General features: G+C 44.6%; 1 protein-coding gene across 1 annotated transcript; it reads left to right on the forward strand.

Annotated features, from left to right (window-relative positions):
- The first annotated feature begins 746 nt into the window (after positions 1-746).
- LOC311123381 (trypsin inhibitor ClTI-1-like) lies at positions 747-2057 on the forward strand. The gene is made up of 4 exons (XM_084197652.1): positions 747-817; positions 1086-1126; positions 1656-1765; positions 1883-2057. Exons 1-4 carry the CDS (start codon positions 772-774, stop codon positions 1926-1928), a joined length of 243 nt encoding a protein of 80 aa, XP_084053778.1. The 5' UTR covers positions 747-771; the 3' UTR covers positions 1929-2057.
- The last annotated feature ends 12634 nt before the right edge of the window (positions 2058-14691 follow it).

Raw genomic sequence — 14691 nt, forward strand, 5'->3', positions numbered from 1 at the left:
ACATTTCTAACACATTATACACAGTTTCAGGGTGTAATAATTAGTCATTAATAATTAATCTATCACCGGTACAGAGTCAATGGGAAATAACAGTAGGGAGGCTATATACAGGGGGTACCGGTACAGAGTCAATGGGAAATAACAGTAGGGAGGCTATATACAGGGGGTACCGGTACAGAGTCAATGTGCGGGGGTGCAGGTTTGTCGACGTAATTGATGTAATATGTACATGTGAGTAGAGGTAAAGTGACTATGCATAGATAATAAACAGAGAGTAGCAGCAGCGTAAAAAAGGGGGTGGGGTGGGGGGGGGGGGTTCAATGCAAATAGTCCGGGTAGCCATGATTAGCTGTTCAGGAGTCTTATGGCTTGGGGGTAGAAGCTTGGGGGAGACCCACACGGTATAAACAGGTGGTGGAGTCCTACACGGTATAAATAGGTGGTGGAGTCCTACACGGTATAAATAGGGGGTGGAGTCCTACACGGTATAAATAGGGGGTGGAGTCCTACACGGTATAAATAGGGGGTGGAGTCCTACACGGTATAAATAGGGGGTGGAGTCCTACACGGTATAAATAGGGGGTGGAGTCCTACACGGTATAAATAGGGGGTGGAGTCCTACACGGTATAAATAGGGGGTGGAGTCCTACACGGTATAAATAGGGGGTGGAGTCCTACACGGTATAAATAGGGGGTGGAGACCTACACGGTATAAATACGGCTCCGGTGCCACTTAATGTCATCTGCCTACGCCCCTTCACTACGGAGAGAATGTGGAACTTTACACGACTGACTCTCGCACTCCTCTGTGTTGCCGGTGAGTGTTATTCAATTTTACTTAATTAGTTTCAAGTGGCAGTCAAATAGTTTTATTAAATAACATTAACTTCTAAGAGCAGTTTTAACTTCTAAGAGCAGTTTAGACAAACAGTCGATACTACCCCCGGACTGCCTCTGTTGGCGCACACGCAAATCTACGACTAGAGAAAACATGCGCTATCTGTCGTTTAGATTAGAACGGCTGGAAATCAAATCTGACGTTAAATCATAATTAGTCTAAGGCTTGACATCTTTCTCCATTTTAGTTTTGGCACGAGGAGCGAGTCTCCCTGACGGCAGCATAGAGGTAAGCAGGCTAAACCGTTTCTTTTTTTGGAGTGAAAGGCTATGCGCATTCATAAAACACTTTGTCCTATGTGCTGGATTAACAGTAGTTAGTAATGTAGAACACTGGTATGGGTCTTACTCTGTACAAAATTCAATTGTTCACCAAGTACACCTGTATGTATACAGTCACTTCCTGGTCAACAACTAGTTGACATGACAGTCAGGGGTGTATTCATTAGTCCGATTCTGTTGCAAAACGTTTTGCAACGAACAGTGTACTCTAAATGTAAAACGTTTTTCAACCAATGAGAATTTCTATTGGGCAAATTCCCTGTTTGTGTTGCGTTTGCTTGAATTTGTTTGCTTGAGTGAAACGTTTTGCAATAGAATCTGAGAAATGAATACACCCCAGGTGCACTGTGGAAGGGGTGGAAAACGTATGGCTTGTTCCCTGTTATCCATGTTCTCTTCATATGGTGTCATACTAGTACACTATATTACCAACACCTCTTATTTATTTATTACATAACCTGGTTTTTGTCCAACAGGCTGACTGTTCCCAGTACAGCATGCCCATGTGCCCCCGGAACTATGAGCCAGTGTGTGGAACCGATGGCACCAGCTACTCTAACGAATGCATGCTGTGCTTTGAAAACATGTAAGTAACCAACTAAAGCTTTCAACAACTTGTCTTGCTCTGTGCTTGTCTGTCTGTGCCTCTGTCTCGTTCTGTGTTTGTGCGTGTCTTTTAATTCCGCTCCGTGTGTGTTCCCAGGGAGCAGAAGAGTGACGTTCACATCAGGAGTAAAGGAGAGTGCTGAACCAGACGTGACCATCCATTGTCTCAGCGACACACCAGGCCCTCAACATTACTTTGAACCATTTCCTGTTGCCTTGTCAAAACACTGACATGTTTTCTGCTGCCTTCTAAAAACCGGTCTCAAGTGCCTCAATATACTTTGAACAATTTCTTCAACACCTGTGTCCTTCTCCGACCCTTATGGGCTCCCTGTTTGTCATAGTCTTCTGTAGAGCACTTCACTACCTAGTCTTTTAAGACTTGTGTAGCGTACTTCTTGGTGGTAAAATGGTCAACTTGTAAAATTGTATTTTAAATGGAATAGTCTTCATCGTGTGTGCTTTATTTGTCCACCTTTTTATCTGTAATTAAAACTATTTTAGCAAAGTAAATTGTTTCCTTGTCAACCGGAAGAGTCTGGATGAATGGTTGAAATGTGGAGGAACTGGTTCTGCTGTACCCATGACAACTTGTTTGTTTAGTCATTATGATTCCTACAAAGGTACAGTGGGAATGGAAAATGATGTCCTTTTAAAAGAAAAGGTCAAGTGAAATGTTGTGATAGCCGTACGGGCTGTTGAATTGGGATGGTTACATAGTGGCTGGCTGAGTTACAATGGTTATCACTTTTCAATGCCGAGGCTGCCCCCCTGGGCGTGAATGAACTAAATACACCATACTCACAGAACACCTGCATGAAGTTAGGGGATGTTTATCTTAGTTAGTGAAAACACCCTCAATCACATCTTGATTCCTGTGCACCATAGAATAAGGGCTCTATTCAAGCAGAAGTACTACAGATTCCACGCTAGAAGTGTAAAGGTCATTTCCGATTGAGCCGACATGCAGCGTTTAGTCTCCGCTAGAGCAGGGACGTTGCCTTTAAATGTCAATCACGCTGTAAAGCTGAACTTTTGTGATGCGGATTGAATAGAGCCCTTAGTAAATACGGTCTTCACATTAGCATTACTCTGAACTCCCCTCATGACCTCAAGGATTTGACCTGGTTGAAATTTGCCTGAAATGTCTGTTTTGTTTAGGCCTGCTGACATTGTCTCTGTCTCTGCATAGACCTCTCTTTAATAGCAAGTTCAATGTGCAATATTAACCATTCCTCACTGATAGTCTTAATGTTTCAATGTATATTTACAGCGCCTTCAGAAAGTATTCATACCCCTTGACCTACTCCACATTTAGTCATACAGCCTGAATTCAAAATGGAGTAAATAGATTTTTCATCCTCACCCATCTACAAACAATATCCCATAATGACAAAGTGAAATCATGTTTTTAGACATTTTGGCAAATGTTTGTATTGAAAATGAGATCCAGAAATATCTAACTTATATACAGTACCAGTCAGAAGGTTGGACACCTACTCATTCAAGGGTTCTACATTGTAGAATAATAGTGAAGACATCAAAACTATGAAATAACACATATGGAATCATGTAGTACCATAACAGTGTTAAACAAATCTAGATATATGAGATTCTTCAAAGTAGCCACCATTTGCCTTGATGACAGCTTTGCACACTCTTGGCATTCTCTCAACCAGCTTCACCTGGAATGCTTTTCCAACAGTCTTGAAGGAGTTCCCACATATGCTGAGCACTTGTTGGCTGCTTTTCCTTCACTCTGCCGTCCGACTCATCCCAAACCATCACAATTGGGTTGAGGTCAGGTGATTGTGGAGGCCAGGTCATCTGATGCAGCACTCCATCACTCTCCTTCTTGGTAAAATAGCCCTTACACAGCCTGGAGGTGTGTTGGGTCATTGTCCTGTTGAAAAACAAATGATAGTCCCACTAAGCCCAAACCAGATGGGATGGCGTATCGCTACAGAATGCTGTGGTAGCCATGCTGGTTAAGTGTGCCTTGAATTCTAAATAAATCACAGACAGTGTCACCAGCAAAGCACCCCCACACCATAACACCTCCTCCATGCTTCACGGTGTGAACACCGCGTCTCACAAAGACACAGCAGTTTGAACCAGAAATCTCACATTTGGACTCAAGACCAAAGGACACATTTCCACCGGTCTAATGTCCATTGCTCATGTTTCTTGGCCCAAGCAGGTCTCTTCTTATTATTGGTGTCCTTTAGTAGTGGTTTCTTTGCAGCAATTCAACCATGAAGGCCTGATTCATGCAGTCCCCTCTGAACAGTTGATGTTGAGATGTGTCTGTGACTTGAACTCTGTGAAGCATTTATTTGGGCTGCAATTTCTGAGGCTGGTAACTCTAATGAACGTATACTCTGCAGCAGAGGTAACTCTGGGTCTTCCATTCCTGTGGCGGTCCTCATGAGAGCCAGTTTCATCATAGCACTTGATGGTTTTTGCGACTGCACATGAAGAAACTTTCAAAGTTCTTGACATTTTCCGTGTTGACTGACCTTCATGTCTTAAAGTAATGATGGACAGTTGTTTCTCTTTGCTTATTTGAGCTGTTCTTTCCATAATATGGACTTGGTCTTTTACCAAATAGGGCTATCTTCTGTATACCACCCCTACCTTGTCCCAACACAACTAATTGGCTCAAACGCATTAAGAAGGAAGAAATTCCACAAATTAACTTTTAAGAAGGCACACCTGTTAATTGAAATGCATTCCAGGTGACTACTGCATGAAGCTGGTTGAGAGAATGCCAAGAGTGTGCAAAGCTGTCATCAATGCAAAGGGTGTCTATTTGAAGAATCTCAAATATAAAATATATTTTGATTTGTTTAACACTTTTTTGGTTACTAAATGATTCCATATGTGTTATTTCATAGTTTTGATGTCTTCACTATTATTCTACAATATAAAAAATAGTAAAAATAAATAAAAACCCTTGAATGAGTAGGTGTGTCCAAACTTGACTGGCACTGTAAGTATTCACACCCCTTTGCTATCACACTTTGCAATGACAAATTGAGATCAGGCACATCCAATTTCCTTTGATCATCCTTGAGATGTTGCTACAACTTGATTGGAGTCCACCTGTGGCCAATTCAATTGTTTGGACATTATTTAGAAAGAAACCCACCTGTCTATACAAGGTCCCACAGTTGACAGGTCATGTCAGAGCAGAAACTATACCATGAAGTCCAAGGAACTGTCCGTAAATCTCCGAGATGGAATTGTGATGAGGCATATATCTGGGGAAGGGTATAAAACAATGTCTAGGGTGTTGAAAGTTTCCAAGAGCACAGTAGTCTCCATCATTGGGAAATCGTAAAAAAATTGAACTACGCAGACTCTTCCTAGAGCTGGCCTTCCGACCAAACTGAGGAACCGGGCAAGAAGGACCTTGGTCAGAGAGGTGACCAAGAACCCAATGGCCACTCTGACAGAACTACAGAGTTCCTTGGCTGAGATGGGAGAACCTGCCAGAAGGACATCAGTCTCTACAGCACTTCACCAATCTGGGCTTTAAGGGAGAGTGGCCAGATGGAAGCCACTCCTGAGAAAAAGGCACATGACAGCACGCCTGGGGTTTGCAAAAAGGCAGGTGAAAGACTCCGATCATAAGGCAAAATATTCTGTGGTCTGATGAGACAAAATTGAATTCTTTGGCCATCGTCGTGAGGGAGCTTGTTCCACCATTGGGGTGCCAGAGCAGCGAACAGTTTTGACTGGGCTGAGCGGGAACTGTGCTTCCGCAGAGGTAGGGGGGCCAGCAGGCCAGAGGTGGATGAACGCAATGCCCTCGTTTGGGTGTAGGGACTGATCAGAGCCTGAAGGTACAGAGGTGCCGTTCCCCTCACAGCTCCGTAGGCAAGCACCATGGTCTTGTAGCAGATGCGAGCTTCAACTGGAAGCCAGTGGAGTGTGCGGAGGAGCGGGGTGATGTGAGAGAACTTGGGAAGGTTGAACACCAGACGGGCTGTGGTATTCTGGATGAGTTGTAGGGGTTTAATGGCACAGGCAGGGAGCCCAGCCAACAGCGAGTTGCAGTAATCCAGACGGGAGATGACAAGTGCCTGGATTAGGACCTGTGCCGCTTCCTGTGTAAGGCAGGGTCGTACTCTCTGAATGTTGTAGAGCATGAACCTACAGGATCGAGTCACCGCCTTGATGTTAGTGGAGAACGACAGGGTGTTGTCCAGGGTCACGCCAAGGCTTTTTGCACTCTGGGAGGAGGAACACAACGGAGTTGTCAACCGTGATGGCGAGATCATGGAACGGGCAGTCCTTCCCCGGGAGGAAGAGCAGCTCCGTCTTGCCGAGGTTCAGCTTGAGGTGGTGATCCGTCATCCACACTGATAAGTCTGCCAGACATGCAGAGATGCGATTCGCCACCTGGTTATCAGAAGGAGGAAAGGAGAAGATTAGTTGTGTGTCGTCTGCGTAGCAATGATAGGAGAGGCCATGTGAGGATATGACAGAGCCAAGTGACTACAGATACTGGTCTGTAGTTGTTGACATCAGAGGGATCGAGTGTAGGTTTTTTGAGAAGGGGTGCAACTCTCGCTCTCTTGAAGGCGGAAGGGACATAGCCAGCGGTCAAGGATGAGTTGATGAGCGAGGTGAGGTAAGGGAGAAGGTCTCCGGAAATGGTCTGGAGAAGAGAGGAGGGGATTGGGTCAAGCGGACAGGTTGTTGGGCGGCCGGCCGTCACAAGTCGCAAGATTTCATCTGGAGAGAGAGGGGAGAAAGATGTCAAAGCATAGGGTAGGGCAATGTGAGCAGGACCAGCAGTGTCATTTGACTTAACAAACGAGGATCGGATGTCGTCAACCTTCTTTTCAAAATGGTTGACGAAGTCATCCACAGAGAGGGTGGAGGATTCAGCAGGGAGGAGAAGGTGGCAAAGAGCTTCCTAGGGTTAGAGGCAGATGCTTGGAATTTAGAGTGGTAGAAAGTGGCCTTAGCAGCAGAAACAGATGAAGAAAATGTAGAGAGGAGGGAGTGAAAAGATGCCAGGTCCGCAGAGAGTCTAGTTTTCCTCCATTTCCACTCGGCTGCCCTGAGCCCTGTTCTGTGAGCTCGCAATGAGTCGTCAAGCCACGGAGCAGGAGGGGAGGACCGAGCCGGCCGGGAGGATAGGGGACATAGAGAGTCAAAGGATGCAGAAAGGGAGGAGAGGAGGGTTGAGGAGGCAGAATCAGGAGATTGGAGGGAGAAGGATTGAGCAGAGGGAAGAGATGATAGGATGGAAGAGGAGAGAGTAGCGGGAGAGAGAGAGCGAAGGTTGCGACGGCGCATTACCATCTGAGTAGGGGCAGAGTGAGTAGTGTTGGAGGAGAGCGAGAGAGAAAAGGATATAAAGTAGTGGTCGGAGACTTGGAGGGGAGTTGCAGTGAGATTAGTAGAAGAACAGCATCTAGTAAAGATGAGGTCAAGCGTATTGCCTGCCTTGTGAGTAGGGGGGGACGGTGAGAGGGTGAGGTCAAAAGAGGAAAGGAGTGGAAAGAAGGAGGCAGAGAGAAATGAGTCAAAGGTAGACGTAGGGAGGTTGAAGTCACCCAGAACTGTGAGGGGTGAGCCATCCTCAGGAAAGGAACTTATCAAGGCGTCAAGCTCATTGATGAACTCTCCAAGGGAACCTGGAGGGCGATAAATGATAAGGATGTTAAGCTTGAATGGGCTAGTGACTGTGACAGCATGGAATTCAAATGAGGAGATAGACAGATGGGTCAGGGGAAAAAGAGAGAATGTCAACTTGGGAGAGATGAGGATTCCTGTGCCACCACCCCGCTGACCAGATGCTCTCGGGGTATGCGAGAACACATGGTCAGATGAGGAGAGAGCAGTAGGAGTAGCAATGTTTTCAGTGGTAATCCATGTTTCCGTCAGCGCCAAGAAGTCGAGGGACTGGAGGGTAGCATAGGCTGAGATGAACTCTGCCTTGTTGGCCACAAAACGGCAGTTCCAGAGGCTGCCGGAGACCTGGAACTCCACGTGGGTCGTGCGTGCAGGGACGCGGTGTGAGGCGTTTGTATAGCCTGTGCGGAGAGGAGAGAACAGGGATAGACAGACACATAGTTGGCAGGCTACAGAAAATGGCTACAATAATGCAAAGGAGATCGGAATTAAATGAACTAAACATCTGGGAAAGCGAGAGAGCGGGGCCTCCCTCACTTACGTTTCACTGAAACACCCAAATATAACAACAAAGTGGAATAAATCAAGTGGTATGAATACTTTCTGAAGGCACTATCTTCATAGTAAAATAATCTTATTTTGTTGCGTAAGCTGTCTGCTGCGACCAATGTGCTTCTTAATCAACCCCACAACACTTTCAACTGGAAGGTTGTGTTGTTCCTTGTCAGGTTCTGGATGACGGGCTGAAATGTGGCGGAACTGGTTCTGGTTCTGTCTAGGTCCAAAAGACTTCTCAACAGCTTCTACCCCCAAGCCATAAGACTCCTGAACAGCTAATCATGGCTACCCGGACTATTTGCACTGTCCCCCCCCACTTTTTTTTACGCTGCTGCTACTCTGTTAAGTATTTATGCATAGTCACTTTAACTCTACCCACATGTACATATTACCTCAACTAGCCGGTGCCCCCGCACATTGACTCTGCAACGGTACCCCCCTGTATATATAGCCTCCCTACTGTCACTTTATTTTACTTCTGCTCTTTTTTTTCTCAACACTTTTTTTTGTTGTTGTTGTTTTATTTTTAGTTTTTTTGTTTAAAATAAATGCACTGTTGGTTAAGGGCTGTAAGTAAGCATTTCACTGTAATGTCTGCACCTGTTGTATTCGGCGCATGTGACCAATACAATTTGATTTGATTTGATTTGATTTGCAGGACCCATGACGTTGATTTTGTTTAATCATTATGATGCCTACAAAGGTACTGTGGGGAAAACAAAGAAAGAATGTTGTGATTGCCATAGTGCGGGCTCTTGACTTTGGATGGTTATCACGTCTCAATGCAGAGGCTGCCCCCTAGGGTTGAATTAACTAAATGCATCCTGTCTCTTTTCTCTCACAGAAGCCCTGTTTCTCGCAGTCTTTATAATGGTGTTTCTAGAGCCCTGTTTATACCTGGTTCTAACTTCGTCCTGATCTTGTCCACATTCTGATTGTGCCAAAAATATGTTGACCGATGTAGACAAACAAAAGACACATTGTGATCGGATCTTCCTGAACACCTCCAGAGGCACGCATTGTGTCTGGATATCTTACAAGTGTAGACAGATCTGGACAGAGAAACTATTTAAATCATCATTCTGCTCTCTAAAATCATTGACAGGTGGCACCATTGACTGATTTCATCTAGGTGTCTTACAATAAATAAATACATATTATTTTGAAAGAATTGCTGTGAAATAATTTGCATAAAGGAAGGGACCAGGAAATGTGTTCACAATGTGGATACAGTGGACGGATTTTAATACCATGTGAGTTTTATAACTGCTACATAGAGCATTCACGAAGTCTGTTTTATAACAGCTACTTAGTCTTCATAATGTCTGTTTTATAACAGCGACATAGAGCCTTCAAAGTTGTGTGTGTGCGATCATGTGCTGTAACTGACCCAGGGAGGACGATCTGTTGACACTGAAGGCCAGGTCAGAATCACTGTCATCTGGACTACGACTACTACGGGAGGAGGGGTTGGACTGGAACAGAGACACACAACACAGAGAAACACAACAACACATTGTTTTACATTTACATTTTAGTCATTTAGCAGACACTCTTATCCAGAGCGACTTACAGTTAGTGAGTGCATACATGCGCCACAAACATGAGCCACAAACACAACACAGAAACACTACAACACAGAGACAGAGAAACACACAGTAAACATCGATTAGGCCAGGATTCAATCCCAAACTCGCTTTGTCGGCTTTGCACCTTTTAAAGGCTATGCTTCGTGGAGAACGCATTCATGGTAAATGCTGTATATGTGGGCTCAATCGAAAATTACCTTTAAATGTCAACCACGCTATAATGACTTATCTATGACCCAAGCCCAGCTCAGCTAATCCCTCCCATTGTGACGCAGAGTTGTCAAAATGCTTCAGCAAATGTACATTACACCAGAGACGTCGGTAGACACAATATAAGTAGCCTAATTTATGTCCCTCTAACTGCCCTGAATGCCTCTGCTGATCCTACAGCTATTGGATGCAGTAACCATGTGCCTAAGAACCGGATTTATACTGTTAGCACTGAGGCGGTGTGCCCGAGGAGGAAGTCCACTGTGTGCAGCTCACCCTGCACTAACATAAAGAACATGACCACATCTACTGCTGCTAAGCTTCCCAGTAAACCAATAAAAACAAGTAAGCATCCCAGAAGAAAAGTGCTCAAAATAGCCCACGTTAACATATGTAGCTTAAGAAACAACAACATTCATGAAATCAATAATTTGCTAGTAACAGATGACATTCATATTCTGACTGACATTTTAGTCATTTAGCAGACGCTCTTATCCAGAGCGACTTACAGTTAGTGAGTGCATTGTCACGAACGTTGAGAGACGGGTCAGACCAAGGTGCAGCGTCAAAAGCGTCCATGTTTATTTACTCAATAAACATACAACAAAACAATAAACAACGTGTAGTATCTAAACAGTTTATGATTTTGCTGACATTTTGCAAATGGTGTGTTAGAGGAATTTGGCTCTGCTTGCGGAAACATCTGGAAAACATTACTATAGGGGCCCCCTAAGACAGAGGAGATTCGGATGTGTAAAGGCCAGGGATTGGTCTATAAAAAACACGCCCCATATTATGTTACATATTATAAATACCATGGTTGGAACAAAGGACGGGGAGGAATAACATATTAGAGATTGGGACAGTTGTTCTGATTGACTGTTGAGCGCCCGCAAGGTCCCGCTGCTCAAGAAAGCACATATAGAGGCCCGTCTGAAGTTTGCCAATGAACATCTGAATGATTCAGAGGAGAACTGGGTGAAAGTGTTGTGGTCTGATGAGACCAAAATCGAGGTCTTTGGCATCAACTCAACTCGCCGTGTTTGGAGGAGGAGGAATGCTACCAATGACCCCAAGAACACCATCCCCACCATCAAACATGGAGGTGGAAACATTATGCTAAGGGGGTGTTTTTCTGCTAAGGGGACAGGACAACTTCACCGCATCAAAGGGACGATGGACGGGGCCATGTACCATCAAATCTTGGGTGAGATCCTCCTTCCCTCAGCCAGGGCGTTGAAAATAGGTCGTGGATGGGTATTCCAGCATGACAATGACCCACAACACATGGCCAAGGCAACAAAGGAGTGGCTCAAGAAGAAGCACATTAAGGTCCTGGAGTGGCCTAGCCAGTCTCCAGACCTTATTCCCATAGAAAATATGTGGAGGGAGCTGAAGGTTCGAGTTGCCAAACGTCAGCCTCGAAACCTTAATGACTTGGAGAAGATCTGCATAGAGGAGTGGGACAAAATCCCTCCTGAGATGTGTGCAAACCTGGTGGCCAACTACAAGAAACGTCTGACCTCTGTGATTGCCAACAAGGGTTTTGCCACCAAGTACTAAGTCATGTTTTGCAGAGGGGTCAAATACTTATTTCCCTCATTAAAATGCAAATCAATTTATAACATTTTGACATGCGTTTTTCTGGATTTTGTTGTTGTTATTCTGTCTCTCACTGTTCAAATAAACCTACCATTAAAATTATAGACTGATCATTTCTTTGTCAGTGGGCAAAAGTACAAAATCAGCAGGGGATCAAATACTTTTTTCCCTCACTATAATGTCATGTGATGTTGTTTATAAAGTTATTTTCCTTTGATAATCTGATAGGAAGTTATTAAGTATAAATCATCTATCTGATCATTTTGCAGTGAGCCAGAATATTTTCTGTGCTACATGTGTAGAGGAGAGGGATCTCATTTGCCATTGGTAGAAAACAAATAGTTAAAAAAGCAGTAGCTCCATGTTTCAACGCTAGGGGGCGTACACACGCCATGTCTACCAGCAGGAGAGAGAGACAGGACTCAGGAAGAAGTTTACTGCGTTCTTGAACTCTGGTCTTGGAGCTACAGGCTTTAGCTCCAGCCCAGCAATCATCAGTCATTTATGTCAGTGCGAAGGATGTTGAGTGCCCTTCCCGATAATCATGCTGAAAATCTGTTGTTAATTTATTTTCAGTAAAATAACATTGTATTTGGTTAGACACGATTTCTTCCAAACGAGTGCTAAGCACAGTAACAGGCTGTTTGAACCATTACAGGTTGCTTTGCTTTTCTTGGGCAGTGGAATGACCTTGGCAGCGGCTAATTGGGGATCCTAATAAAATACTAAATACTGTCTGTTATAGAGGTGGTCAGTGTGGCAGATGTGTTGTTACCTACCTTCACCACCTGGGGGCGACCCATCAGGAAGTCCAGGATCCAGTTACAGTGGGAGGTGTTCAGTCCCCAGGGTCCTTAGTTTAGCGATGAGCTTGGAGGGTACTGTGGAGTTGAACTGACCTGGTAAAAAAATACATGAATGCTGAGCTGTAGTCAATGAACAGCATTCTCACGTACAGTACCAGTCAAAAGTTTGGACACACCTACTCATTCCAGAGTTTATCTTTATTTTTATTATTTTCTATATTGTAGAATAATAGTGAAGACATGAAAACTATGAAATAACACATATGGAATCATGCAGTAACCATAAAAGTGTTAAACAAATCCAAATATATTTTATATTTGAGATTCTTCAAATAGCCACCCTTTGCCTTGATGACAGCTTTGCACACTCTTGGCATTCTCTCAACCAACTTCACCTGGATTGCTTTTCCAACAGTCTTGAAGGAGTTCCCACATATGCTGAGCACTTGTTGGCTGCTTTACCTTCACTCTGCGGTCCGACTCATCCCAAACCATCTCAATTGGGTTTAGGTTGGGGGATTGTGGAGGCCAGGATATCTGATACAGCACTCCATCACTCTCCTTCTGTGATGTAGTGGTGTTGAAGGAGTCAGACGCAGGATGGTAAATCACAGAATAACAGGCTTTAATCCGCAAAAATACAGGGTTACGCAGAAATGCGTCAAACACACTCCAGGGCACAAAACAGGTGCACTGGAAAATACAAGGCACACAGGAAAATATTCCCGTCGAACAAAATACACGAGCTCCACTGAGCTCCACCGAGCTTCACTAACCTTCACAATAAACAATCACCCACAAGGACAAGGGGGCAGAGGGAACACTTATACACAGACTAATTAGGGGATTAGAACCAGGTGTGTGTGATAACGAGACAAGACAATTGTGATGATGATTGGGGCGGCAGTGGTTAGTACTCGGGTGACGACGAATGCTGAAGCCCGAACAAGGAGGGGAGTACTGACACGCAGCTACAGCCTCGGGGACGGCCAGGAGGACGCGAGCCGGATGGCGACGGTGGAAATCGAGGATATCCCTCACCGGGACCCAGCACCATTCCTCCGGACCGTACCCCTCCCACTCCATGAGGTACTGAAGGCCCCCCACCCGACGCCTCGAATCCAGGATGGCATGGACAGAGTACGCCAGGGCCACAGGAGGTGGAGGAACCTCCCGGTGAAGACGAATGCCAAAGCCTGCCCGAACAACGAGGGGAGGTAGCCTCGGCCGAAGTCGTGACACCTTCTTGGTAAAATATCCCTTACACAGCCTGGAGGTATCTTGGGTCATTGTCCTGTTGAAAAACAAATGATATTCCCACTGAGCGCAAACCAGATGGGATGGCGTATCGTTGCAGAATGCTCTGGTAGCCATGCTGGTTAAGTGTGCCTTGAATTCTAAATAAATCACAGACAGTGTCACCAGCAAAGCACCCCCATTCCATCACACCTCCTCCTCCATGCTTTACGGTGGGAAATACACATGCGGAGATCATCCGTTCACCCACACAACGTCTCACAAAGCCAGGGCGGTTGGAACGAAAAATCTCCAATTTGGACTCAAGACCAAAGGACCAATTTCAACCAGTCTAATGTCCATTGCTTGTGTTTCTTGGCCCAAGCAAGTCTCTTTTTCTTATTGGTGTCCTTTAGTAGTGGTTTCTTTACAGCAATTCGACCATGAAGGCCTGATTCACACAGTCTCCTCTGAACAGTTGATGTTGATATGTGTCTGTTACTTGAAATCTGTGAAGCATTTATTTGGGCTGCAATTTCTGAGGCTGGTAACTCTAATGAACTTATACTCTGCAGCAGAGGTAACTCTGGGTCTTCCTTTCCTGTGGCAGTCCTCATGAGAGCCAGTTTCATCATAGCGTTTGATGTTTTTTGCGACTGCACTTGAAGAAATTTTCAAAGTTTTTGAAATGTTCTGTATTGACTGACCTTCATGTCTTAAAGTAATGATGGACTGTTGTTGCTCTTTGCTTATTTGAGCTGTTCTTGCCATAATATGGACTTGGTCTTTTACCAAATAGGGCTGTCTTCTGTATCCCCCCCCCCCCCCCCCCCCCTTGTCACAACACAACTGATTGGCTCGAACACATTAAGAAGGAAATAAATTCCACAAACTTTTAAGAAGGCACACCTGTTAATTGAAATGCATTCCAGGTGACTACCTCATCAAGCTGGTTGAGAGAATGCCAAGAGTGTGCAAAGGATGGCGATTTGAAGAATCTTAAATATAACATATATTTTGATTTGTTTAACCCTTTTTTGGTTACTACATGATTCCATATGTGTTATTTCATAGTTTTGATGTCTTCACTATTATTCTACAATGTAAAAATAAAGTAAAACCCTTGAATGAGTAGGTGTGTCCAAACTTTTGACTGGTAGTGTGGGTGTTCCTTTTGTCCAAGTGAGAAAGGGCAGTGTGGAGAGCAACAGAGATTGCGTCACCTGTGGATCTGTTGGGGCGGTATGCGAATT

This window comes from Coregonus lavaretus (assembly GCF_964263955.1).
Source record: "Coregonus lavaretus genome assembly, contig: HAP1_SCAFFOLD_348, whole genome shotgun sequence".
NCBI lineage: Eukaryota > Metazoa > Chordata > Actinopteri > Salmoniformes > Salmonidae > Coregonus > Coregonus lavaretus.

What these genes read in the sequence shown, in the direction of transcription:
- LOC311123381 (XM_084197652.1), top strand. Translation starts at nt 772, where the DNA reads ATGTGGAACTTTACACGACTGACTCTCGCACTCCTCTGTGTTGCCG. An exon ending in CGCACTCCTCTGTGTTGCCG is followed by an intron (nt 818 to 1,085) that starts GTGAGTGTTATT and finishes TCTCCATTTTAG; the next exon opens with TTTTGGCACGAGGAGCGAGT. An exon ending in ATGCTGTGCTTTGAAAACAT is followed by an intron (nt 1,766 to 1,882) that starts GTAAGTAACCAA and finishes GTGTGTTCCCAG; the next exon opens with GGAGCAGAAGAGTGACGTTC.